This window comes from Bos grunniens, chromosome 18 (genome assembly GCF_055505025.1).
Source record: "Bos grunniens cultivar Pamir isolate PY7600 chromosome 18, Bosgru_T2T1.0, whole genome shotgun sequence".
NCBI classification, from domain to species: Eukaryota; Metazoa; Chordata; class Mammalia; order Artiodactyla; family Bovidae; genus Bos; species Bos grunniens.
The window spans coordinates 5,393,749-5,421,104 of NC_141182.1; the positions used below are offsets into that span (position 1 = coordinate 5,393,749).

General features: G+C 48.6%; 1 protein-coding gene and 1 long non-coding RNA gene across 29 annotated transcripts in view; one reads left to right on the forward strand and one right to left on the reverse strand.

Moving 5' to 3' along the window:
* Nucleotides 1–4,538: 4,538 nt before the first annotated feature.
* Nucleotides 4,539–10,041, reverse strand: LOC147352967 (uncharacterized). The gene is made up of 3 exons (XR_015145287.1): nucleotides 9,518–10,041; nucleotides 8,808–8,961; nucleotides 4,539–5,036 (listed from the first exon to the last, which is right to left on the reverse strand). It is a non-coding gene; the product is annotated as an uncharacterized LOC147352967 (long non-coding RNA).
* Nucleotides 10,042–10,435: 394 nt separating this feature from the next.
* The window catches only part of WWOX (WW domain containing oxidoreductase), a 907,382-nt gene continuing 890,461 nt past the window's right edge, over nucleotides 10,436–27,356 (forward strand). For 26 of the 28 annotated variants that reach the window (XR_015145280.1, XR_015145282.1, XR_015145281.1 and 23 more), the window contains exons 1-4: nucleotides 10,436–10,645; nucleotides 16,862–16,926; nucleotides 18,339–18,396; nucleotides 20,857–21,035. Coding sequence is in view for 23 of the 28 variants with exons in the window: in XM_086350012.1 (XP_086206138.1) it covers nucleotides 10,539–10,645; nucleotides 16,862–16,926; nucleotides 18,339–18,396; nucleotides 20,857–21,035 (409 nt within the window). In the remaining 5 variants the exon portion in view is untranslated. Of the gene's footprint in view, nucleotides 10,646–11,528; nucleotides 11,618–16,861; nucleotides 16,927–18,338; nucleotides 18,397–20,856; nucleotides 21,036–27,356 lie in introns of those variants that run through there. The other 2 variants (XM_086350022.1, XM_086350023.1) reach the window with 2 other exon arrangements.

Consider the following 27,356-nt stretch of genomic DNA (forward strand, 5'->3'; position numbering starts at 1 on the left):
CTCCAACCCCTGCCCCCCTTTCTGTTTAGGCTTGTATTGAACAATTGCCTTTAAATTACCTCGCAGTACCCTAGGCCTGAGGGCAGGGAGCTCACCTTTTCCCAGAGTGCAATTAAGTTCCTCTGAGGGGAAGAGCCCTTTTTTAACCTCTCAGACCCACCTCGGAGATTCTGATCCCTTCCAAGTGGAGCGGGAGCCTGGAGTCTGTACACCCTCCCCCAGCATTGTGATCCTTATGCTCTAGCAAGAAGACCTGGGTTCGATCTCTGGGTTGGGACGATCCCCTGGAGAAGGGAAAGGCTCCCCATGCCAGTATTCTGGCCTGGAGAATTCCATGGTCTGTATAGTCCATGGGGTCGCAAAGAGTTGGATTCGACTGAGTGACTTTCATGTAGTTTCTTTAAAGGATCAGATTGACTCCTGAAAAAGAGTAACAGCAACAGCTCAGTGTAGCCTCTTGGTAAACGTACTGGCTAATCTACGCATCACAAATCACACACTGCGCTCTGGATGATCCCTACTTGCTTTCCGTCTCGGGTTACCAGGGCTGCCTTTGGTCAGTAGGTGGGGTTCCAGGGAACTCTGCGGCCAGAGATGGGATCCCAGCTCTGATAATTACCATCCTTGTGACTTAGGTATCTGCTTCCTAGCCTCTCTGTGCCTCTTGTCTTCTGCAAAAGGGCCCTAAACTGTCCTACAGTAGAAATGAGCCGAGCCGACCCCAGTGAGAATGAGCAGAGTAACTGACTCAGAGCTTGCTACTCAGGCGAATCAGCCACCACCACTTGGGTTAACTTTCTAGTAAGGAAAGAGAGTCAGCTGTGCTCTGATTGCAGGGTATTGACTGGGAAAGAGGAGGGAGTGTGGCTAACTAGAATCGGGGCATACTTTGCTGTGGGTTTTCAGCTCATATTGGGCTTTCTCTGTTTGGTCCTGAGTTGGAAGTAGAAACAAAATACAGGGCACTTGGGTGTCATTCGTCAAATCCTGGCCAGTCTGGGTCAATTGTTGCAGACACTGTGGTTTGGCTTCTCAGAGTGGCTGCTGCAGAGGTCGTGGGTCAGAGTTCACTGTCATAGACGGTCCGGGCATTGTCTGTTTGTGTATTCAACATCTCACTACCTATTTCATGATTGTTCTTCCCAGAATTAAATGAGCTAAAGTCATTGCTTATAAAGGGCGAGACAGAGCCAGGCATGTGGCAAATACGCAAAAATGTTAGCTGTTGTTTTCCCTGTTTAAAAAAATTTTTTCTAGGTTTTAAAAAAATATTTATTTTTGGCTGTGCTGCTTCTTCATTGCTGTGTGAGGGTTTTCTCTAGTTGCAGAGGTTCCCAGGACTGCCAGGGAAGTCTCCTGAACAATCATTCTTGATTCATACTAATTACTCAATATTGTTTACCTTACTCCACTGCTTCTCAATTCCCCCACTGTAACTGTCACTGATATTAGTACCTGTGTCAAAATATAGGTTGGATAATATGTGTGAAAGACTTGACCAGTGCAGCAGCACCTATTAAATATTTGATAAATATTAGCTATCATTATTAAAACCTCATCTCTGCAGCCCTGGATGGAAATATATATATAGTCGTCCCTCTTATTCATGGAGGATACCTTCCAAGGCCCCCAACAGATGTCGGCAACCAGGGCTGGTACTGGCCCATGTATATACACTTTTTTTCCTGTATATACATCCCTATGATAAAACTTAACTTACACATTTGACACCGTCAGAGATTAACAACAATTACTAACAATAAAATAGACAAATTATAACAATATACTGTGATAAAAGTTATGAGAATGCAGTCTCTCTAAAAATACCTTATTGTACAAAAGCAACGCCTTTTCCATTTTAACTAAGCATTTAACACACACTGTGGCTGTGACTTCTGCAGCCTGAGGGGCGACAGCAAAATTGTTACAAATTTCTTTCTTCTTCACAATTTCATGGATAGAAGATTTGTTCCTACCGCGGATCTTAGTAACCTCAGCATAGGATTGTTTTCCTCCCTCATGAGGTCAACTTCCGCCTCTTCTCTTAAAGGAAACACTTCACAGCTTCTCCTTACCATATTCGAACATCCAGCATCACTCCTCATGCACTTGGGGGCCATTTTTTCAGTAAAATGAGGGTTATCTGAACAGGAGCACTGGGATATCTGGGACAGTCGATCCGGATATGCTGGACAAATGGGATTCTCGTCCCGGGACGAAGCAGGATATCACGAGATTTCGCCTCGCTATTCAGAGTGGTATGGCAGTTTAAAAACTCAGGCGTTGTTTCTTTCTGGAATTTTCCATTTAATATTTTCAGAAGATACAATTGACTGCAGGTAAGCACAGCTGGGAAAACAGAACCATGGTCTAGGTGGGAGTTAGTCTATTAGCAACAGAATCCAAAAGTCGAAGGATAGAAGAAAATGCTGTGGAACCGGGGGTCCCCCGTGCCCCACTGCTGACTGGTTCTTGAGGCGGTCGGTGGGCGAGCCAGCCTGGCGTCCTCTGCCGCTCCCCATGGCTCCTGAGCTCGCCTCACCACCTGAAGCATCTCCACCACCCCCACCGCCCCCTCTCCCCTCCTGTCTGTGGTAAAACTGCCTTCTGCGAAACCGGTATTTGGTGCCAAAAAGGTTAGGGACCATTACTGTAGAGCAGTGTTGTTGTTTTTTTGCTTTTACGGTTTATTTATCTGGTCAGGCAGCATGTGAGATCTTAGTTCCCCAACCAGGGATCGAACCCGTGTCCCCTGCTGTGGAAACATGGAGTTCTGACCACCGGACTGCCAGGGAAGTCCTGATTGAACATCTAATTACTTACTTAATTTGAGGCTGCGCTGGGTCATCGTGAGTGCCCATGGGCTTGTTCTCTAGTTTCGGCGAGTGGGAGCTACGTTTTGTGGTGGTGCACAGGCTTCTCACCACCGTGGCATCTCCTGTTTCAGGGTACAGGCTGTGGAGCACTGGCTCTGTAGGTGTGGCTTTGGGAGCTACGTTTTGTGGTGGTGCACAGGCTTCTCACCATGGTGGCATCTCCTGTTTCAGGGTACGGGCTCTGGAGCACTGGCTCTGGAGCTGTGGCTTAGTTGCCCCAAGGCAGGTGGGATCTTCCTGGACCAGGGATTAAACCAGTTTCCCCTGCATCGCCAGGCTGATTCTTAACCATCAGGTAAGTCCAGAACATTCTAAAAAAAGAGAGACTTGGAGGTTCAGAGAGGAATAATAAATGATCCTCCTACTCTGAGCTGAAGAACTGCAGGGCCAAGTTCAGGCTCTTTCCCAAGCACCCAGTGGACACAGCAGGTGAAACGAAAGTTCAAGTGCTGGTTGTTTCACTGGACTCTATCAACATAATCCATGGTATCTTCATGGCCCCCATCACCTCCTCCTCCACACCATTTGCACAGACTCACACAGCAATGAGGAACAGACCTAACCTAGCATGCCTCTCTCTCTCTGAACTTTATCATAAGAATTGGATTGTAGTTTCAAGAACCTAGCCCAGGAGGAAATAAGATGGCAGAGGAACGACTTTTTTTTTGGCGTACGATATGTTTTATTTCTGCTAGGTCAACAAAACATGCTTTGTTGCCTAGAAGAGCTAAATCAGGCTGTTTAAATCCCCTGTCACTACAAATATTCTCTTGATTTATGAAAAAATGTTCAATACATTTATGATTTAGATTAGCACAGCTACAAAATACATACAGGGCATAGCATTTGTTTTTCAATTGGCATTTTAGTGGGACCTTTAGATAAAGCATTTCAAATAATAGCAATTGTGACAATGATGATGAGAGAGACACAGTGATTACTATTGTTTTTTGAGTGTCTGCCCTGTACTAGGCACTAGACTGCTGCTGCTGCTGCTGCTAAGTTGCTTCAGTCGTGTCCGACTCTGTGCGACCCCATAGACGGCAGCCCACCGGGCCCCGCTGTCCCTGGGATTCTCCAGGCAAGAACACTGGAGTGGGTTGCCATTTCCTCCTCCAATGCATGAAAGTGAAAAGTGAAAGTGAAGTCGCTCAGTCGTGTCCGACTCTTAGCGACCTCGTGGACTGCAGCCTACCAGGCTCCTCCGTCCATGGGATTTTCCAGGCAAGAGTACTGGAGTGGGGTGCCATTGCCTTTTCCGGCACTAGACTAGGAACTTTCTATTCACTGCTGCTGCTAAGTTGCTTCAGTCGTGTCCGACTCTGTGCGACCCCATAGACGGCAGCCCACAGGCTCCCCTGTCCCTGGGATTCTCCAGTCAAGAACACTGGAGTGGGTTGCCATTTCCTTCTCCAGTGCGTGAAAGTGAAAAGTGAAAATGAAGTCGCTCAGTCGTGTCCGACTCCTAGTGACCCCATGGACTGCAGCGCACCAGGCTCCTCTGTCCATGGGATTTTCCAGGCAAGAGTACTGGAGTGGGGTGCCATTGCCTTCTCCTTCTATTCACTATGCTGTTTAATTGTCTGAAAAACATGTGGGCAGACTCTGAATAAAGATGGTAGACTGGACACATATTTATAGCCACATTCTCCCCAAAGCTCAAAATATCAAAAAGCAGTACTTTTTATTTCATTTGGTGAATAAATACTTAAGAACAAAGGGGAACAGGAGAAAAGTTTATAGAAAGGACATTTTGGAATCTGGAAAGTAAAAAGATACAAAGAAAAAGAAAGTAAAAAAGGCATAACCTTTGGGATTAGGTTCAACTCAAGTGGCAGTACAGCCAACTCAACAATGGTTTAAACACATGAGGTCTATTTCTTGCAGGTAAGTACGGGATTTGGGGAGTAAAGAGTAAATATGAGAATTCCATAAAGTTGCCAGGGACCTAGCAACTTGGTAACCTCCCCCTCCCCCCGCCCTGCCCCGCTCCCCAATCTCTGGGTGTGACTCTCATCTCATGGTCCAAAGTGGCTGCTTGAGCTCCGTGCATTGCATCCTTTTTTCCAGATGGCAGTAAGGAGGAAAGTTGGGTGGAAGAGGCATGCATATCACCTTACAGACACTTCTTTCAGGTTTTTCTTATCACATGTCTTCCACCTGCAATAGCAATCTCTATCAGAGATAGATGTTATCTAGGTTTACTAAGCTATTTTAATATCTGTCTCTATGATTAACCAAGCCTAATGGACTGACAGTGACTGAACCACCGTCGCCGCCACATGAACGGACATTTATTAAACAAATACTGCACCTGAGCACAACTTTGGAGTCTGAAACACAGTGTGATAAGGACTTGTCAGGAGTGAGGACTTCAGAAGGAGGCCACGGGGACAGAGCCATAGCCATGCGATTTTATTTCCTTAGTCTTGGGCACTTGTTTTATGCTCCTCGGTCAGCACGATAGAGGAGAAAGACCCTTCTCTACTCAGTGGCTCCCAGCTGTCAATTTCCTGTCCTGCCTTCACCCTCTGAGGGGGTTCCTAGGAGTACAGCACGTTGGTCAAGGGCAGTAAGGAGTCTGTCTGAAACAGTCTATTACAATTGCCAAGTTCATAACCACAATCTCTTTTGGACCCTGCGATGTATACATTGCCATAGCGAAGAGTCATAGAAAACTAGGTTCTAGGGCAACACCACTGCTTCTCTGATTTGGAAGCAGGTTTCACCTCCCTAAGCCCCAGTTTCCTCATCTGTAAGGTGGTTAATAATTGCACCTACCATACAGTGTGACCGGTAGAGTTACATAATTCCTGGTAAGTGCTCAGCACACTGCTTTAACATAGTATTGCTGAGGGAATGTTAGCTCTTATTATACAGTGGGGACAACAGACCCATCAGATGACGGTCAGACCTAAAATCAGAGTTGTGCTTCGTGGTTGGATTTTAAAGCTCTCCTGGTCCCGTTTTAATTACCAGTAACAACAATGATAGTAGCAAGCATTTAATGCTATAATATTTGATAACAAGAGCTAGCTTTGCGCTTGGTGCTGCGCTGAGTGCTTTGGAGTCATCACTTCTGTTGTTTCTTTCTCTTTATGCCTCTCCCCACACTCTGCCCCTGGTATGCATGTGTATATATAGCCCACCAGGCTCCTCTGTCCATGGGATTCTCCAGGCGAGAATATGGAGTGCATAGCTCTTCCCTTCTCCAGGGGATCTTCCCAGCCCAGGGATCGAACCTGGGTCTCCTGTATTGCAGGCAGACTCTTTACCATCTGAGCCACCAGGGAAGTATGTATATATACACACACAATAATTTTACTTTTTGTTTTTATTTTCCCCTGGCATATTTACATGCACAGTCTGGCAGGATTTGGGGTGAATCTTGGGCTCCAGGACACGAAGTCTTTGGAAGAATTATTTGCAAGTTCATGACAGCTGCGGATCAGAGCCACGTCTAGGAAGCTCTGGCTGTCAAAATAAGACACTCTAAACAGGTGGTGGAAGATTTTAAACAGAATGGACTTCTCATGGCAACATGACTGCCCCCAGAGGGGGCCCTTCTCTCTGCAGGACAGAAAGGAGCCAGGGAAGAAGTTAGGCTGAAATAGAATTTTGTGAATGTTGGCAAGTTAGCAATTACAGCCACACTGACACTTGGGGCCTATACACATGAATTAAATGAGTGATGTTTCCAAATGTAAGGGTCTAATTTCTGCAAGTCCCTGCAATGGTTGTGATGAGGTCTCCAGGGGAGAGTGCCTACTTGTGGCCCAGGAGATTTTTCTTAGTCCATTTGTACTTATTCCAGAGAACTTCCAAAACAATACAAAATCACTCTCTCCTAAAGTTACGGGCACTCAAGTTCCCTCTGATTAAAACAAATATGGCAGAAGGTTAAGTGTGACTACACCTATGTGTGTGTCAGGGGTAGGGTAGAATGGATATTCATTGTGCTCATCTCTCAACATTTCTGGATGTCTGAAAAATGTCATTATAAAACATGTTGGAAAATAGGAAAAGAATAGATTACCGAAAAAATAATAGAAGTAATCTCATAGAAAGAGAAACACAGTACTTTAACTGGAACATATTTACCTTTAAGAAAAAAATTCACTTCTTTTTAACACTTTTCTCACTTTCCCATGGAGGATCAAACCCCCCCGGGCATCCACCTGAGAACCAGCACTGGGGATCCCTGTTCTGGAAAGGCAGCTCGTGGGGTGGTGGGTTGAGAGGATGAGTTTGGGGTAGGTGACCTTGTTTGTGTTCTATTCCAGACCTTGCTGGCTTTTGCTCACCCAGTGACCATGGACATGCTACTTCAATTCTTTGTGCCCCATTTGCCTCCTCTGTAGAAACTGGGCTGATACTCATGGAACCAGGTAAGTGACGTGGCCACTGTCACAGCTTGCAAGTGACAGTAACTGAGTTTGGTTCCCAAGATAAATGATAGGAAAGCCTGTCACCAAAACTCTCCCCATCTCCGCATACCTCTAGGTCTTGGCTGGCTCTGCTCTCAGAACCCTCATCATTCTTTGTTGGTTTTATTCTAACCAACTGATTTCTGGATGCAAGGGGTATTTCATTTTTCTTGACTTTTCTAAGAGATCTAATACAATTTTTTGTTATCTGTGTGTTTGAATGAATAATCAAAATACAAAAACACTTTCTAACTAAGTCCACATTAACCAGGAGAGTTTTCCTTGAGAATCCTGTTCAATATTCTTGCTTATTAATTATAGCAGGTTTGCAGAATTGTTGGGGCATTTGTGTGTCTGAAAGGAAAGGAAATGACCATCACTGGTAATAACAATGAACTCAAGAAATGTGGCTCTCAGGAATGTTACACCGAACCTTGTGCCCACTGCATGAGTAATGCCAAATTGTTTTCGGCAGAAAATGTACCAGTCTTCTGTTCGTAAACTGTGTTATTGCAGAAGTCAGAAAGAAAACTTCAAATGTAGAAAACCATGTCTCAAATTGGGCTTTCGCCCTAAAATTGTGGGTAACAGCACCATCTGGCGCGTAGTTGTATAACTACATAGTTAATTTTTTTTTTTTAAATCAATGTAATAATCAATTGATTCAGCTGGCTTTACAATAAGAAACCATTCTTTAGGCTTTTGTAAGCACATGCTGAGGATTTTGGCTCATTCCCAAGCTTAAGACTCTGCAAACCCATAATAATCTTACAAGCTAAACAGGGTTCACCCTGTGACAGATCCCAAGTCAAGATCACATCCAAGTTGAAGTCCAAGGGGAGCAGAAACTATGAATAAAGGAAGCTAGTGAGGAAACAGGGGGAAAAAAAAGCTTGCCCATGAACACAGAGCAGGAGCAAGAGATCGTGAAACCCATGAGAGAAAAAATCAGGCTTGTCCTTGGGCTCCTGCAGGTCATGACAATATTCTTATTTAGCTCATTTACATCCTGATCATAAACTTTTGAGTGAGTCTCTGCTGCTTGCAATCTAATAAGCGTAACTAAGACAGCATTAGTTTCAGTGAAGTCCAAAGACTTAAATAGTCCAAAGACTTTAGTCCAAATACTAAATCTGACTTGCTTAATTGCACAATTCCCCAAATGCCTGAATGCCTTTCTTCATTGACCTCTGATCAAGGCCAACAGTTAGAGGCAGGAAGAGAGGAATAAAATGAGGTCATCATAACCATTTGGGACCATGATGGGTAGTCTGGGCCACCCAGTCAGACTTGTCAGTTCCTGTCTCTCACGTGAGGATGGGCCAGGAATTAGACAGGCAAATGCCCTCGGATGATGCTAGAGAACTCAGCAACCAGAACCAGTAGGATCTACGTAGCACCTCGTGAATCTCTGGCCAGAAATGGGCTCTTCAATGCCTTCAGTAAATCTCATCAAATCATCAAATCAGCATTTGATTCACAAGCTAGTAACTTCCAGATTTACCGTCAGTGCAGATCAGCCGTTCTTAACTCCAGGAACAACTGGCAATGCCTGGGGACACTTTTGGTTGTTGCAGCTGCAGGAAAGGCAGTGCTACTGGATCTAGTTGGCAGAGGACAGAGCTGCTGCTAAACATCCCACAGTGCACAGGAGAACCCTGCAACAAAGAATACGGGATCCCCAAATGTCAGCAGTGTTGAGGTTGAGGAACCCTGGTGTCCATGGCAGAGAAGCCTGGAGGAAGTTTTAAAGTGGTAGGAAGGGCAGAGGTTCGAACGAGAAGTTGAGAATCCTGCCAAGGGGAGTACTACCCAGCTTGGAGAACACACCATACTATATCACCATCTGTGGAAGATGTCAAGTCATGGGCAACAGGTGCCAGTAGAGGGTCTGATGAGGGCAACCTGAGATAAATCTAAGCAGCAGGTCCTTGAGAAGCTGAGCAGAGGCTATGGATGATGATTTGAGAAACTGAGGCTAAGGAGATTGACTCTATTCATCCCCTTCCTCACCACTAAGGGATTTGGGGATCTAATTTCCTATTCACATCAAAGGAATAAATTGGCTCGGGTGACAGGGGCAAGGGGTTAAATTGGGATGAGCAGAAGCTGGCAGATTAATAGTAGCTCACTTAAATGTACATGGATTTGGAAAGAGTGATGTGATGGATCTGCGATGGGATAGTGGGTCTGTCAAAACTGAAACATGCTTACCTTAGGTTAGCTTTCGATTGGGTAACTTCCCAGGAAAGCAAGTCTCTCCTCTAAAGAGCAGGCAGTGCAGAAATTCCAAAGCAACATCAATCCCAGGACTTGAAGATAAAAGTCCTGATAAAAGGACTTGAAGATAAAACTCCCTTCTTCCCATTTTCCTCACTTTAAAACCCGTGGAGTCTTGCATTCTTCTGTAAACTAGGGCCAGAGAAATCACAGTCAGATTTCCCTGTAACACTAAGAAGAAAGTTCTAAGTAGGGAATGTTCTGGAAAAGTCTATAAACGGCAGGCATTTGTAACCAACAGAAACATGCTGGGACTGGAAGAAACTTCTCCATGAAGAAACACCTCCATCAGCAGGTGCGTGGGAATTTGCTTTTTTATAGCGTGGAATAGCGTTGACTTTATACGCATAACAAAATCTGTGACTTAGCCTGGGAAAGTTCTGGAAGGCTTCTGAGCAAGACCCTTCACTTCCTGCCATAAACACCGGACAGGCCCTGTAGCCTTAGAAAGCCAACATCACTTGCCTCCTCCCTTTCCGTGCGGTGCGCTAGTCCGGCCAGGCCCGGGACTACATTTCCCAGGATGCCCAGTGGCGGGAGCTCCTGCGGGATAGGCCAGAGCCACGCGGAAGTGATTACGGGTCGCCCAGCAACGGGGGCGGAGCCCTGGGCTAGGATTGGATGCTCACGCCCCCGGCCTGGGGCGGGGCGGGGTTAGGAGCTCGGCCCCGCCTCCGGAGCCCCGGGGCGCTCGCCGGCTTTTTCTTCCAGCCGAGCGGCCGTGTGTGTTGCTCCGCGCTTTCCCCTGCGTTCCCCCGAGGCCCCGCCCTCCTTTGCTCCGGCAGCTGCGAAAGTGCGGGCCTCGGATTCGGCGGCCCGGGCGCTGAGGGGCCCCCGGGCGGCGCGGTGCGCAGGCGCGAGCGTGCGGGGCGCGCGGCGCGCGGTTGAAGCCGGAGTGAGTTCCTGGGCGCGGAGACCGGGGGCTGGCGGGCGAGCGACCGCTTACCCCGCAGCCATGGCAGCCCTGCGCTACGCTGGCCTGGACGACACCGATAGCGAGGACGAACTGCCCCCGGGCTGGGAGCAGAGGACCACCAAGGACGGCTGGGTTTACTATGCCAAGTAAGGGGGGCGTCCGGGGCGCGCGGAGAACCCTGACCGCTCCGCGCGCCCCGGGACGCGTGCTGCCTTCGGACCCCTGCCCGCGCGGGGAAGGCCTGCGCAGTGAGGGCTGCCAGCCTCCTGAGGACGGGCCCCATCCCGCTTTCTGGCCCTGCTGTCCAGCGTGGGGTCACCTGGCGGCGCCCAGACACGCCCTCTGCTGCCCAGGAGGCGGCAGTGCCCGGCGGTGCGGGGATGCACACGCTTGCATCCTCTTTCCCCAACATCAGAAAAAACGAGCACGCCCCGCTCCTTTCCCGGATAGAAGGGCCGCCTGGGAGTGTGTATTTGTAACCGACGTCCTAGTAGAGCTGTATGTGTATATATGTATGTATGCACGTATATGCTTGTATATAAAATGTAGCTAATACAGCTTTACTGTAGTTCTCGGGAAAGTTTTGGAAGCCCCAGAAGGCCCTCTCTCCCGCCTCTTACTGTGTGCCCGTGGGAATAACTGTCAGGGGTTACTCATCTGTTAAGAGGGTTGGTTGGAGCGTTTTAGTTGAGGCCTGAACAAACTCTGCTGGGTCCCACTCTCGGCAGCTGACAGCACCGTCTTAGCCTGACACTAGAATCATCTGAGGACCGTCATAACTAGATTTGGGGTCTCAGCGGACACCCCACGTAGGGACTCTGTTTTTTAAACTTCCAAGCTAAGGCAGGTTGTGGCTTTGAGAAACACGGAAGTAAATCAGTGGTTTTCTACTCTTGGGAAACTGACCGGGCTCTGCTCCCGGCTTCCACCTGCAGGTGATTCTTCTCTTCATTTGCTTGCTCTGCCTCCCACCCCCTACTGCTAGTTCGTGAAATCTTTCCCAGGTGATTCTGATCTGCCCTAGGTTGTGAGCCACGGCTGGCTGCCTTTGGTGGCTTTCTAGAAAGAAAAGCAGGAGCAAAAGACCTTGCTGCATTCTTTGAAGACACGTTGGGAAGGTATCCTATGCCAGGCCCTTTGCTGAGCGCTGGTTTTACTGAGATAAATAAGACCGCATGGTGGGACTTCCACTTGGTGGTCCAGTGGTTGAGACCAAGATCCTTCAAGATGCCTGTTGTGGCCAAAAAATAAAAAAGGTGGTCCTCACACGGTCTGTGTGACCAGTGGCAGCATGCCCAGCATGAGCTGTGTGGGCAGGTGGTGAGGTGCCTGGGGTGGTTGGCCCCTGAGCCCTGCCTTTGGGCACAGGTCGCAGTTGGCAGGTCCAGGGGCAGCCCAGGTAGGAGAGACAGAGGCCCCGCCCATGCTGTGGTGGTGCAGGAACCTGAGCACAGGTGAGGAGGAAGGGCCCTGCTGTGCCTCAGGGGAGCTGGGCTGCATGGTCAGGACCCCGAGTGGGGTCCACTGAAGCTTTGCGGCCAGGCAGTGAGCTCGGCTATGTGTCTTTATTTATTTGTTGGAAATGGCAAGATTTTATTCTTTTTTATGGCTGAGTAATATTCCATTGTAGGTAGATAAATAAGTAGATATAGAGTAAGCAAGATGAGTAGATATATAGTAGATAAGTAGATACAAATTTTTGAATCATTGTGTTTCATTGTATTTTCATTTTAAAACTCAGCATTTAAAAAACTTAGATCATGGCATCCAGTCCCATTGATTCACGTCAGTTGTGTGTCTTTAGAAGGATGATTTCTGCTCTGGAGGACTGCAGGGAGCCAGGGGCTCCGGGTGGCTTCTGAATGGGCGTTGGTTGTGGCCAAGGCCCCTGCCTGAAGGGCTCTTTGATCCCTGGGAGCTGAGCTTCAGTGTCTCTGCCCACGAGGGCGCCCCCGTGCGTGGGCCCTGCCCTCTCCTCCCAGCACCTTGCGCTCCCCCGTCTGCAGTTCTCTACGTGCCACTCGGCCTTGCCTGCTGTCTGTCCCTCCCCAGATTGTCAGCGTCGTGAGCACAGGGACCGTTCCTCGTTCCCCTCCATCCCCCATGCTTAGCATCACGGAGCTGTAAGCTCAGTCCACGGGGAGTAAGGAAGTTAGCTCATCAAGCGAAGGTCTCCTGGGCCTCCCTGGGTGGGTGGCCTTCTGGGCCCTGGGGATGTGAAGAGGCACTGGGCCTGCTTCCTGGCTTCCGGGGCCTCCCTTGCTCTGGGTAGGGCCTGTCCCTGTTCTGGCCACTGTCCCCAGAGCTCCCGGACTCCCTTTCAGGTTTGACCTGGGGCCTCATGCTTGGTCTGGAGGCTCCTGTGGCTGTGGTCACTCTGCTGTCCCCCAGAAGGATGTTGCTGAGCCATGAGAGACATCAGGATTCTTGGCCTCCAGAGATGAGGATTTCAATCCTGGGCCAGTGACGAGGCTTGATCACTCAGAGCTTTTGTGGGATAAAGTGTTATTAAAGTATAAAAGAGATAGAGAAAGTTTCTGACATAGACATCAGAAGGGGGCAGAAAGAGTGTCCCCCTGCTAGTCTTTAGCTGGATGTTTTATGTCTGTTAGAAGGCTGTTAATCAGATAAGTAGCTCAGTCAGTAAATCATCTGCCTACAGTGCAGGAGACCTGGGTTCGATTCCTGGGTTTGGAAGATCCCCTGGAGGAGGGCATGGCAACCCACTCCAGTATTCTTGCCTGGAGAATCTCATGGACATGCAAGAGTCGGACACGACTTAGCGACTAAAGCATCACCAGTCGGATAAGAGAGACACCTCAAGGCTGAGGGAGTTTCCCCAGGCCCCTCTCCCACAATATGCATTTTTGAGATAGGATGGTGTGTCATCCCCCAGCCATAAAACAATTGGCATGAATACTGGTTTGTTGAGCTACTATCAGCCCAAGGTTTGAGAAAAGAAAAAAAGTCTTAGGTGGAGCCATTTTGAAGAGAGGCACGTTCCACAGCAAATACATAGTCTCATTAACATAGCTTAAGGAAAACGTGCTGGTGACCTCAGGGTTTGAGAAAAGTAAGTTCAGGTGGAACCAGGTGTCGTGGTGGCAACACAGAATTTTGGGAGAAAGCATCTGACCCTTGTAGTTTGTTTGTTTCCTCCTGCCGTTTAAGGGAGAGAGAAAAAATGTCTGCCGCTTGCAGCCTCTTCCCTCCGTTTGGGGACCCCTGCCCGCCTGGCCACCCGCCTCCCACCCACCGCGCCTTGCCTTCTGCCGGGCAACCCTTCCCTCCGCTTCCTTCCTGGAAGGCGTCTGCCTCCTTCGCTCAGTAAGGCCCGCAGGCTCCCGCCGGCTCCACTGAGGGCTTCCAGGAGCCCACAGCGGGGGACTCCGTGGTGCCTGCGTGGTCCCTGGAAAACACCCCGGGGCCCCCAGTGGTGTTTGGCCCTGTTGACTCTGGCTGTGGTGATAGAGCTTGGCAGGCTCCTGGCCGGAGTGGTGGGTGCCTCTCCACAGACGCTCTCCCCTCCTCCCAGCCCTTGATCTTTGCTCGGGGTGAAGGATGCCCGAAACGACCCAGGCCCTGCGTTCCCAGCAGTCCCCCTGAGCTCTGCCGACCTGCAGGCATCCCGGGCTTTTGTTCATTCCCAGTTCTGGAAGCTCATGCGTCCCTCGGGGTCTGGGGAACCTGACCGATCTCTCAGAAGGTTGCCCTTGGAGTCCTTCCTTCTCTCCAAGGCGTTCCTCCCACTGCGGCGGGGTGCCCCCCACCCCGGCCAAGGCCTGAGGCTGCAGCTCCCAGCTGGCCCCTGGGGTCTCGTGGGAACCCCCCTCGCAGCCTCGCTCCTTCTCTCCCATGTGGGTTCTGTCCGCCCCTCAGCCTCCCCAGAAGCAGACCTCAAAGGCTCTCATGGCTCAGTGCCCCCAGGCTGGGCCCCCAGAGAGGCCCGGTATTGTGGCGGAGGGTGACCGGTCAGCAGCGTGAGCTGGGGGGCCTTTCTCACTGCCCTGACACCACCCAGGACAGTCCCTCTGCCTTAGCTGGGGAGGGGACTGAGGGGCTCGGGCTCGGTGCTGAGGGCCGTGATGCAGTCCTGGGGGTCCTCGGGGCCTCAGGTCCTGCCCCCCTTTGCTCCTGAAGCCCTTGGGCCTGAAGGGCGATGGCTGGCCTGCCCAGTGGGTGGCGGGTCCCCGTCTGCAGGAGGCTCTGGGTCTCCCTGTTGAGCTTCAAATAAAAACCCCAAAACCTTAGAAGAGCATACTTAAAAGTGATAGCCATGTAATGTGGTGTGAATTTAATTTTGATCCCTTTGTTTTACATTAAGATCACTGTTAATTATCTCTTTAAATGACAAAAAGAAAAAGAGAAAGCTTGCTGAAAGAAAAGAAAAATAAAAGGACTTCTTTTTGAAGGAGAATAAGATAACAGTGGGGACGTGTTGTAATTTTCTGTTCATTAAAAAGTCATTTTAGGTTACAGTGGAAAGGGAACAGCTTTTAATTAACTTTTATATGAAATTTATTTCAAATAATCCTTTTCTGTCAAAGGCACAGTTCTTAGTTCTTCACACATGTAGACTGACTGAGGCTTCTCTGACCCCAGGAAGGGGGGCCGTTATTACTCCCTTTGTACTGATGGGAAAACTGAGGCTCAGGGAGGTTTAGTGACTTCTCCAAGGGCACAAGGCTGGTGAGTGGGAGGACCAGGAAATGTGGGCGTCAGGCCCGGGACCCCAAGTCTGCGGGAGATGGGGGCAGTGTCTGCAGAGCCTTGCCGTTGCCACAGCTGCGTTGGCGTCTGGTGGGTAGAGACCAGGGATGCTGTTCATCACCCTGCTGTGCCCAGGATGGTCCCCACTGCAGAGAGTGATCCCGCCCTTCAGGAGTGCCAGGGCGGGAGCAGGGTTACACTTCCTAGGGAGTTGGGGCTTCCTTTCTCCTGGCAGGGCTGCCGGTGCCCTCTGTCTGCAGGGATCTCATCCATCACCGGTGCTGTCCCGGGCCCGCCTCTCACCCTCCCTGTGCTGCGGGGAGACCGGCTCACCGGGTGCGTGCGGTGCGGGAGCTCAGGTGTGTGGCCTGAATCCAGAGTCCACAGTGTCCCTGCGCTGGCCGCTGAGAGTTTGCAAAACACCAGAAGCCGGCAGTTGCTGAAAAGACCCTGCTTTTGATGTGCAGCATCTTACAGGAGCATTTACTTGCTCTCTGTATTTATTCTCTTTAAAATAATGGCTCCGGAAGAATGTTCTGTTATCCGGTTGTCAGTGATTTCGTGTTATTTGCTACTCTGGCCTGAGCATGTGAACTTGAGTGCTTCTTGCAACATGCAGCTTTTTCTGGCATTAAGTAATTTTATGTTTTTCTTGATGATAGGTCACCTGTTGACAGATGTCTCTAGTCTGTTATTGGCTCGTGGTGTGAATTTGAATGATAACTGTATATGCTCTCCTGAGATGAAAGGCTAGTTTGGCATGGAAATCAGACCAGCTTGTATATTTGATTTGTTCAAAATAGTAGACCTTTTGAGGGCTTTTTATATGTCAGATACCGTGTCCAACCCTTTATGTACAGTATCCCCATAACATTCTCCTGAGATCAGTACTAAGATTATTTCCATTTTGCTAATGAGGAACTTGAGGCCCCAAAGCTAAGTAACTTAACCTATGGGGCTGTCTTACCACTTCTTAATTTCCTCTTGGATGAAATTAGGAATCAGTGCTTAAAAAACACTTTGAAGTTCAATTTGTGAAAAGAATAAAACATTTAAGAAGATTTGTGACCCCATAGACTGTAGCCCACCAGGCTCCTTTGTCCATGGAATTCTCCAGGCAAGAATACTGGAGTGGGTAGCCTTTCCCTTCTCCAGGGGATCTTCCTGACCCAGGGATTGACCTGGGTCTCCTGTGTTGTAGGCAGCTTCTTTACTGTCTGAGCCGCCAGGGAAACCACTAAGATTAAGGTTTATCTAAATTATATTTACATGTCAGCATTATCAGTTAGACAGAATTTTCAATCTGTCCTGGAGTAAAACTGAAGCAAGTACAAAGCAGAACACTTCTCTAGATATTTTGAGAAATTCAGCGAGATTTCTAGAGTTGACCCACAGCCGGGGTCCCGTCTTCTTCCTCTGGCTTCCCCATCGGTTCATAAATGCAGGCATTTACCAGACTGCTGCTGCTTGAAACCTAGAGAGTTTGACCTGTTGCAAACAGACATCTTATGTTCTGAATATTTCTTTGTGAATGTCTGACTTGACTACTCTTGAGAGAGAATTATGTTGGGGAGAGAAAAATCTAATGCCATGGATTAATTTTAGAAGTGTAACTTTTCTAATTGTTCTCTGGATTTTTTTTTTTTACACAGTCACACGGAGGAGAAGACCCAGTGGGAACATCCGAAGACTGGGAAAAGAAAGCGAATCGCAGGAGGTGTGTTTGCCGGTGTCATAAAGCAGAGACCCTTGTGTGTTAGGCGTGGTTCAGATGGGGAGACTGTCACAGGCAGAGGGTCTGTTGAGGAACTGGACCTTCCCTCTCGGGAGCTTGTAGGATTCGGTAGAAGGAAGTGATGAGATTTTTGAGTGAAATGCTGATTTCTCACTGGCCTTAAAAATAAAGTATTAAAATAATAGGGCGCTTGGACTGACAGTTCATGAGGTTTTTCTGTAGTTGTGCTGTTTGTGGAAATGTTATTGGCTCCTATCCTGGAATTAAGTACACCAGTGTTTGATAGAATTCCCTGAAGCTTGTGGTGACTCGTAGGCGTTTCTGAGTACGTGTGTCATCCATGGAGTAGAAACGTAAGAACATCCGGGCCTTCAAGAGGTTGAGGGGCTGTTTGAAAAGACAGCATGTACCCATGGAAGAAAAAGGGAAACTGCTCTGTAATGGGAGTCATCACAAGCCAGCATACAAATGGTACTGGCTGCCTGCTGTAGAGCAGATACATTCTGGGAGTTCATTCACGGGGTAATTCATGTTGATTGGAGCAGCCAGGAAGGATTTTGTGGAAAGCAGGAGCCGAAGGGAGTGTTGAAGAATGATCAAGAATGAAATTGTTTTAAAAATAGAGTTGCCATATGACCTAGTGGTCCCACTCCTGAGCGTATACCCATATAATACTCTGTTTCGAAAAGATACACTCGGCCCTGTGTTCACCGCAGAGCAGTCACGATAGCCAAAACATGGAAACAGCCTAGATGATCATCCGCAGATGAATGGACAGAGGTGTGTGTATACAGTGGAGTACTCTTCAGCCATAAGCAGGATGAAGTGTCCTTTGCATCAGCGTGGGTGGACCTAGAGATCGTCATTAAGGAGAGCAAGTCAGAAAGAGACAGGTACCATATGATACCACTTACACGCGGGATCTAAAATACGACGCGCGAGTGTGTCTGTGGAACAAACAGGCTCACAGGCAGAAGAGGCTTGTGACTTCCACGGTCTCGGAAGCTTGAGGTTAACAGATACACATTACTGTGTATAAGGTAGATGAAAAAGAAGGTCCTACTGGATAGCATAGGGGATTGTATTCCGTATCCTGTGATTAAACCATAAAGGAAGAGAATAGGAAGAAGAACATGTATATATGTAAAAGCTGAGTCACTCTGCTGTGCAGCAGAAATTAACACAATATTGTCACTCAGCTATGCTTCAGTAAAACTGAAAAGAACGGAATAGTCTTACTTCCCAAGCGAGAGACAGAAATGTGGAGTCTGGTTGGGGTGACAGGCGTTTTCCTCCTGCTGTAGTTGGTCCGGTGGGAGACGGGGGCTGTGGCTGAAAGGGCGGGGGCTTCAGTTAACCCCTCCCCCAGGCAGACCTGTCTTGCTGTTTTTCAGATTTGCCCTACGGATGGGAACAAGAAACCGATGAGAACGGACAAGTGTTTTTTGTCGAGTAAGTTGTCTACAAAGAAACTACTCTCGGGCTTCTTGCTTTTGTAATAAGTGTATACACTGTAGAAAAATAGTATGTAGTATGTAATCTTACCAGCAGGAGCAACTGCTGTTAACGATTTTTGGATTTTTTTCTTCTGTATTTTCTGTACATATACTTAAAAAAAGAGAATGTATGGGGTGAACTGTTTGGTTAACTGTTTTTGGCACATAATTCGTGTGAGCTTTTTCTCATATCCTTAGAAAGTTTTCAAGAAAATGATGTTTAACAGCTAAGTGGTATCATTTTGTATAGATATACTATAATTTATCAAATTACCTACTGGGCATTGATGCTGTTACACTTCTGTGATGTGGGGTCCATACAAGCAGATCTTGTCATATTGTACTTCACAGATACTTTTTTTTTTTATATAAATTGGCAGCCCTACCCTGAGGGCCTTTTGGCCCCATTTTTCCAATAACATTTGCTCAGTTTGTGTCTGTGTCACATTTTGGTGATTTTTGAAATATTTCAAGCCCTCCACTGGCATAAGGGCTTCCCTGCTGGATCAGAGGTTAAGGCCTCTGCCTGCAGTGCGGGAGACCTGGGTTTGATCTCTGGGTTGGGAAGATCCCCTGGAGAAGGAAATGGCACCCCACTCCAGTATTCTTGCCTGGAAAATCCCATGGACGGAGGAGCCTGGTGGGCTGCAGTCCATGGGGTCGCTGGGAGTCGGACACGACTGAGCGACTTCAGTTTCACTTCTCACTTTCATGCATTGGAGAAGGAAATGGCAACCTACTCCAGTGTTCTTGCCTGGAGAATCCCAGGGATGGGGGAGCCTGATGGCCTGCCGTCTGTGGGGTCTCACGGAGTCGGACTTGACTGAAGCGACTTAGCAGCAGCAGCAGCAGCAGCAGCAGCAGTGTGAACGTAACTTTCACATACACTGGAAGCCGCAAAATTTGTATGACTCAGTTTATCTCATGCGACGTGCGTTTTGTTCCTTTGGTCTGGAGCTGACCCCACAATGCAGGATTTCCACGGTGTGCCCATAATTACAGTGTTTTGAGCACCCTCGTCTGTAACACCATCTTTGGAATAAACTACAATAGCAGACAGCAGTAGTGACCGTGTGTCTGGCGCCTGGCATGGTCCAGGTGCGCTCCTGCTGCCTTATACCCGTGGTGGTAACTCTCAGTCCCCAGAGTGCTCTAAGGGCGGCCAGTGCTCAGCGGCCTGGCCCGTCATCGCCCCGCCCTGATCCTGTGAGAGTGCTGATAAACTCAGCGGCAGTTCCCTGGGGGAGGAGCCCAGGTTTGTTGCCCTGGTGTAAGGACTTCCGCCATAGGTTATTTCTGGTTACCAGGGTGGAGCCACTGAGGGGCTGGGAGAGAGGTGTAAGCCAGGGTGACCCTGTCTCCAGGGAGCTCTGCCGTCTGTATGACTGGAGTCAGAATGCTTACCAGGCAACTGTGGTTAAAAGTCAAATGAAAGTCGGGTTATTCTTGGGTCTTAGTGTTTATGGGGTGGCGAGTATAGATTTTTAATCTGTATCTAGTTTTATACACAGATACACATTACAGATACATTTTTTTTTACCTATATGTATATATTTTTCGCTGCACTGCAAGGCTTTTGGGATCTTAGTTTCCAGACCAGGGATCAAAACCTGGGCCAGGGAGTGAAAGCCCTGGGTCCTAGCCACTGGGCCACCAGGGAACTCCCACAAATACATTTTCAATCATGAAATCTTTCTTTCTGGAGAGTTCTTCATAGCTTTCGAGATATGTTGAGGTGTACTGCGAATCCCAAGGTTACATTTAAAATGTGAAAAGCAAATCCTATTCAGTAGGAGCAACTGGTCTTTCTGTATGAATAGGATGTATTAGTGTGTTTCAATACATTGTTTACAGTACCGATATATTTTATTATTGTTTCTACAAGATTTAGATCAGTTCCAAATCAAATTAGAGTGCGAGTATAGTCTTAAAATGAAAATGTTTAGAAATTTTAGTAGTTGACCACTTTCATATTTATTGTTGCAACTTTTATCACTTTGAGTTTCCTGCTCAGAATCTTCTTAGGCCCTTACACGTGAGAAATTTAACTGAAATCCGCTGACAAGAGTGACCAGCAGATCTTTCAGCCATGTTTGCATGACTTAATTAAAAAGCCCCAAGCCTCCTGCGTTTTTGAGATCTGGGGATACAGGGCAGTGCTTATGGTATGTTACAACCTCTTTTACAGGCAGTTCCGAAGAAAAAGCTTGGATGCCTATCTTCCTAGGCAGGATGGTAATCCTTCTGGAGCCCAAATCATAGATCAAACAGACCCCAGGTCTTTCCAGGGTTAAGAAAGAGCTTTTCTAGTCCCTGGAAAATGGAGTTTGCCTACCCTGCGCCGGAAGATTGTCTTGTGGTCGTAAACGCCTCCGTCCCCTGCTGTGGGCTCACTGCTCTCTCCTCTCCTCTGCAGCCACATAAACAAAAGAACCACCTACTTGGACCCAAGACTGGCGTTTACTGTGGACGACAATCCCACAAAGCCGACCACCAGACAGAGATACGACGGCAGCACCACGGCGATGGAGATCCTGCAGGGCCGTGACCTCAGCGGCAAAGTGGTCGTGGTGACCGGGGCGAACTCGGGGATCGGTGGGTCGTCAGCCGGCAGTCGTGATTGTCGCTGCTGTTCTTTCCACTCTAGCTGGGGGGAGGTTTTTTTCAGTGATTCTCTGATTTAAAAGATACCTGTAGGCTCTTCAGCCTTCGGGTCATTAAAGTCCCGGGCGCATTTTCGGTCCTGGTGTTTGCATGGAAGGAAGGCCACGGAGGGGCTGACCCTGAATCCTCCGAATGCTGCAGTCACAGGAGACAGTGGTTATTTTGGTTCTTAAGGAAGAGAGACGGCATGCTCCGTTGGGGATTTTTTGAGCTGGTCTGCGTGCTGTGTAGACACAGTCCGGTCACCTGGCCCCTCGAGCCCAGCGTTGGTGGGTAGCGGGTTCTCGGAAGCAGCAGTGTGTGGTGCCTGTGGGACAGAGGGCACAGCGGGTGTCCGCTGGTCACCGAGAGCATCACTTTCCTTGGAGAGCGGGATCTGGTTTCTTTGCAGGGTGGCAGAATCAGTCCTTGTCTTGACCTCTCGGTGGCCCGTGTTTCCCCACGGTGACCATCACGAGGGCAGGGGCTCCAGGGGGTGTCACAGGCTGTAAGAGAAACTGCGGCCAAGCAAATGGCCCCGCGGTCACTCTCTGCATGATTTCATTCTCATCTCACTTGGTTCCGGTGACGTGAACATCTGAGTCTCTAGGAACCAGCTGCTTGGAATGAGGATGCGCATCCCCAGGTTAATTTGCAGGAACAAGACATGGAATTGTGTTCCGCTGTATTCTGGCAAGTTCTCTGTCCCTTCGACCCTTCGCAGCACCAGCCCCCTTCCCGACCCCTGCTCCCAGCCGCCTCTCTGACCAGCTTTGGGTCCTCAGCTTTTTGTGCCCTCCAGCTTTGTTAATTTTTGGTGACCCCTTCTTGAACTCACAGAAGCATCTCCTGGTGTCAGCGGGGCAGGTCTGGGTGGTGACATTTTCTTAGAGCATCAGTTGTTACAGAGTGCAGTGTCAGAACTTTAACAAGCTACAGTCCCAGAGCAGAACATTTTTTTTCTTTTTAAATAAGACTAGACGTCCTCTTTTATCTGTAGCTTTATGTATTGGCTCAGTTGCTTTTTGGGCGCCCTGGGGCTCTGTTGCTGTGTGCGTGTGGCTGTCTCTGGTCGTGGTGAGCGGGGGCTGCCCTTCCTCGCGGTGCACAGGCCTCGCTGCTGCACTTCTCGTGGAGCGCCGGCTCCGCGGTGTGAGGGCGTCAGTGGTTCCGGCACACAGGCTCAGTTACTCCGTGGCAGGTGGGGTCTTCCCGGACCGGGGGGTCAAATCGGTGTCCCCTGCGTTGCAAGGCCGACTCTTAACCAGGGAAGCCCCGGAGCAGAAGTTTGGACTGTTTTTTGTTGTTTTTTTTTTTTTAATTGAAAGGGATTTATTTAAAAATCAACTCTCGGACCTCATCCTGGACTGAGAATATGTTCAGTCCAATTTTCTGAATCACATTGGCATCAATTCTGTGTCTTTGTCATAGATAGAAAAAACTGATGCTTTATTGACAATAGCTGCTAGATCCCCAGTCATCCAGGAAACAGTGTCGTGCTGATGTGTCGACCACTCTCTGTGAGGGTGTGGACTAAGCGTAGGATAATTAAGAAAAAAAATAAGGACTGAAGTCAAATCTCTCTATTTAACCCTCAGTTACCCAGAGAAGTAACCAGAAGATCTCATTCCCTTAATCTTGTGGCTGGACAGTTTTTCCCTTTCGTTAGATGTGTGACTTCTGATGGTCTGTGCGTGAGCGGTCAAACTTGGCTCTGCATGACACGTGGCACGCCTTCGCGTCTGGGGAGGCTCTGCTGAAGTTTGCCACAGCAGGCTTATGACGTGGTTGTTGTCACTTAGTTGCTAGGTCGTTTCCGACTCTTGAGACCCCATGGACTGTAGCCTGCTAGGATCCTCTGTCCATAGGACTTCCTAGGCAAGAATATTGGAGTGGATCCTGCCCCTGAAGTTTCCTTCTTCAGGGCATCTTCCCAACCCAGGGATTGAACCCACATCTTCTGCTTGGCAGGCAGATTCTTTACCATTGAGCCACCTGGGAAGCTGTAATATGGGACCAAAGGGGTCGGTCCAGAATATGCAGAGAGCTCCATGCAGTGGGGGGTATCGAATCGTGGTCGGAAGGGAGGAGGAGGTTCTGGAGCGTGGAGGAGAAACGTGCTGCGGGTCAGCGTGGGCCTCGGGCCTCTCGGAGGGGGCTCTGGCCCCTCCCAGCCCTGACCTCTCCCCGCCCCTGTCTTGAGCTGCCTCGTGGACCCTGCAGGGCTGCCTGTGGTCCATTAGCACGCGGGGGCCAGTGGTCGCGCTCAGGCTGGGAGGGCGGTGCGGAGGTCTCAGGGCGCCACGCTGCCCCCGTCCCCAGCTCCGACCTCAGTTGCCTTCAGCTCTGCCTCCTCGCCCTGGGGCCCCTCCGCCCTTGAGAAGCCCAAGCCTGGGGGAGCTCCTGAGATTTGTTTCCTTAATTTTGTGAAATGATATTGGACCGAACATTCCAGGTAATCAAATCCTTGCAAATAGCTGTCACACTGCAGCCCCTCCAGCAGGCTTAAAGAGAAGGGCTGAAGGCAGGCCTGTGGCTTTCTGGTCGTTTCTAAGGTGGCTTTGACATCCTGTGCGCGGCCTTACAGAGTGTCCCTGCCCCAGGAGGTCGTGCTTTCCCGGTGAAGCCCTCCCTTCTCCTGAACTGTGAAACACGCCAGTTTAGACATTGCTATCACTGCTCTGTTTCTGCCGCTTCACACGGAACCACTGCGGGCAGAGCAGTCCAGGCGTCTTTGTTTCCAACTCTCCCGGGCACTCAGGACTCACCTTCTGTGGGAGCTTGGACGTGCTGGCCTGCCCTTGCCGCTCAGGGGGCCTGTGACCCACGTGGGAACTGCCCAGTCTTTAGCCTCCTGGACGTCTGTGCTCTTGGGAGCAGAGGCGGCCATCACAAAACATACCAGCCTTTATGTTGGGGGTGGTGGCCCCACAGCTGGAAACACAGGTGACCCGATCAGCTTTACAAAGGTTGGTACACACATTCGGTGTTTTCCCGTGATGGTTTGGTTGAATTCCTGACAGGGCGCTGCTCTGTTGGACTTGCTCTTCGGGGACCCAGGCCCCCGGCCACAGGAGGGTGATGATGGCATACCGCGTGTCTCCTGGGGACGCCCCACCAGCGCCCTCTCCCCCAGCTCTCGGGAGCTGCAGGCCCTGGGACGTCACCTCCTCTAACACTCGCCTTCTTCTCTCCTTGACCTCTGAGCACATTCTGAACCCGGAGGACCTTGTAGATGGAGCACTGTGGCTTGTGGGCCTCTCTGGAGCTCAGCATTGCAGTGTCTGGGCCAGTCCCCCCCGTGCACCAGAGCCGCTGCTCACAGACCCAGCAGCCCAGAATCTGGTCCTGACCGCCGACCCGTAGAGACGAGGCGGGAGGTCACTTCTGCTTGTGCTCGCTGTGGCACTGGCCAGGAAGGGGCAGGTGTCCGTAGCTCCCTGGAGTCCATGGTACGACGGAACTGATCTGGTAAAAGAAATGAATGAAAGTGGCTTCAGCACAGTGATTGTTAAACGCAGACGGAGTCTCCTGCCAAGTCCCAGGAGAGAGGGTTTTGGAGACTGGGGGTCTCCCATCGTGGAAGATCCCATAGCCGCTTCTCTGGACTCAAGCCTTTTGGCCGAGCTTCTTGCTGACCTCTTGCCTGTCAATAGCTCAGGGCAAACTGCTGCCTTCTCGCACCTGAGGGCTGACCGTGCTCCTCAAAGGCCAGACCCTTCCAGCGCGGGGCTGCCTGAATGCCTCAGCGTGGGGCTGTGCCTGCCCTGCGCGCCGTCTGTTGTGAGCAGGTGCGTCAGTTGGGAATCGTGCAGATGTTGCAGGGAGCAAAGTTACCATCATGGCGCCTAAGGAGAGAGGTCCAGCTCCTGTCAGACGTGCACTGAAGAGCTGTTAACAGGGATGTGCGCGCAGCGTTGCTATTCTCAGCCTGCTCTTCACTGGCAATGATGATAGAACTTTCTTCCCAACTTCCAGCTTTTTAAAGATTCGTTTCATTTTGGCCGTACTGGTCTTGACTGCTATGCGGGCTGTTCTTTAGCTGCGGTGCGCAGCTCCTCACTCTGGTGGCTTCTCTTGTCGCAGAGCACGGCTCTAGAGCCCTGGGCTCAGCCGCTGTGGCTTTGCGGCTCTGGAGCCCAGGCTGAGAGCTTGGCCCATGGGCTTCGTTGCTCCACGGCATGTGGGATCTTCCCGGATCAGGAATCGAGCCTGTGTCTCCTGCACTGGCAGGTGGATTCTTTACTCCTGAGCCACCAGGGAACATCCCCAACTTCCAGTCTTAAAACCAACAGTGGTTAAAATTTGGTTTTTAAATCCCTTTCGGAGTGTAGTCAGGATGAAACATTTCTTTGACCTTCTGAGCCTTGATAACGCTGGGCTGTCTCAAAGGTTGTGACTCCAGGTCTGGAATAGCCTGGCCTGCGTTTGATTTTTGAGTCAGATGACCCATTAACAAGAACAAAACTGTTTTTTTCCCCTGAACAAATACAAGCTGACCACCTCAGAATATGCCAGTAAAATATATTTTAGGACCGACACTTCAATTTTCTCTTGATATTCATGTTATATATGATAAACCTCTTTAAGGTTCGTTACAAGAATTCTAATAATGTGTGTACATGTGTGCACGTGGTTATATGCCCACATTTATATACTTTGAGATATAAAAAAAGTGTATGTTCACACTGTCAAAGTCAGCCCCGAATTTGTTCTTGAAACAAAATGGAGGTATAAGATTTCCACCCCGGAATCCCAGAACGTTGGAGTTGAATGTTGAAACTGGTTGTTTTGGTTAGAGCTGTGTTTTAGAGCTTGGGGTCTTGTTCCAAAATCATGTGTTGAAATTCCAGTGTGAAGTGTACTCGCTGTATTCTTTTATCCTACAAATCATCACCACGATGAATTCATCTCTGGCGTAAATTCTGCCAGTTATGCGTCGATACTAGAAGAGTGCTTTTCTTTGTGTAGAAAGGTGTGTTTGTCCTTCAGGTTTAAACCCGCCGGAACCCCTTCCGCTCCACCCACAGGTCTTTGGCTTTCTTTTCCACACCCAGTGTAACTAAATTTTGCCTTGCAGCCTAAATCACGCCATTGACTCCCCCCGTCCCAGTTGTTCCAAAAGATCCCATATGTTCAAGGACAAGAGGGTGCCTTGGACTCGTTTTCTTGTTTAAAACTCCCTCATATGGGATCATTACACTTGAGATCTTGAAATGCCTGATTACAGTCTCCTTTCCGGTTGTCAACAAGATTTAAACTAGTGGGATCGTGACGTTTATCTTCTTTTTAAGAACCTGGTGCTCATTAAGCGGAGGGGAATTTTTTGAAGTAATCTAAATGATCTTTTGGGAATTCAGACCCCCATTTTAAATGAAAAACATTTGTGACTATCTCTATTTTATGATCAAATACACCCATGTAAGTGAAATGATTTTGCAGTTATTCCAAGAAAATATTGAGATTTTTGACAGTGTTGGAAGAAGTCCTTGAATAATATTACATAAAGATTGAGAATTAGTACTTAAAATTAAAGAATCTTTTTTGCATTTAAATATTCTTAGACATTGAATATACATGGGAATCACATGATCAGAATATTTGAAAAGCCGTATATCTAAAGGAAGAGGTCAACTGAAATATTCTAATGAGCCTCATCTCATAATTTGGTAATCATATTTAAAAACTTATTTAAAAATGTATGCAGTAGATAATATGTAAATGATATATGTGCCTCAGTAGATGTCAACTAAAGCTTTCTTGTCAGATGAGGTCAAGAATTTCATACTTGCACGTATGTTGAGATTTTAATTTATTTGTTATAAATAAGCATAACAAACGAGGTTCATACAAGCTGCTATTCATTGCCAAAGTGGTTTAAAATCATCACTTAAAAAGAAGTACTTAAAAATAGTTCCACCCTAATTGAGATTACAAGTGTTTTATCAGGTTTGAAAACTTGACAGTTATTCTACTTAACCCCGAATATAAGATATTTGCTTTTTTGCTTTTGCATAGTACAGTGACATAGCAGTTGTGAGGAAAGAAAGGGTTCTGTGTATTTTGTGTGAATTACCTAAAAGAGAAATGTCTTCCTGTAGGCTTATATTTTCTGTCCACTAGAGGGCGCTGTTGCCCTTTGATACAATTAAACAAAAGCAGTAGCATCTCAGCAGTTTTCTTCCTCTCAGCGGGCTCTTGCTTTCATTTTTGTTAAATAATGCCTTTTACTTTCCTAACACATCTTTCAGGTCTTGTACGTCCTGGTGAAAG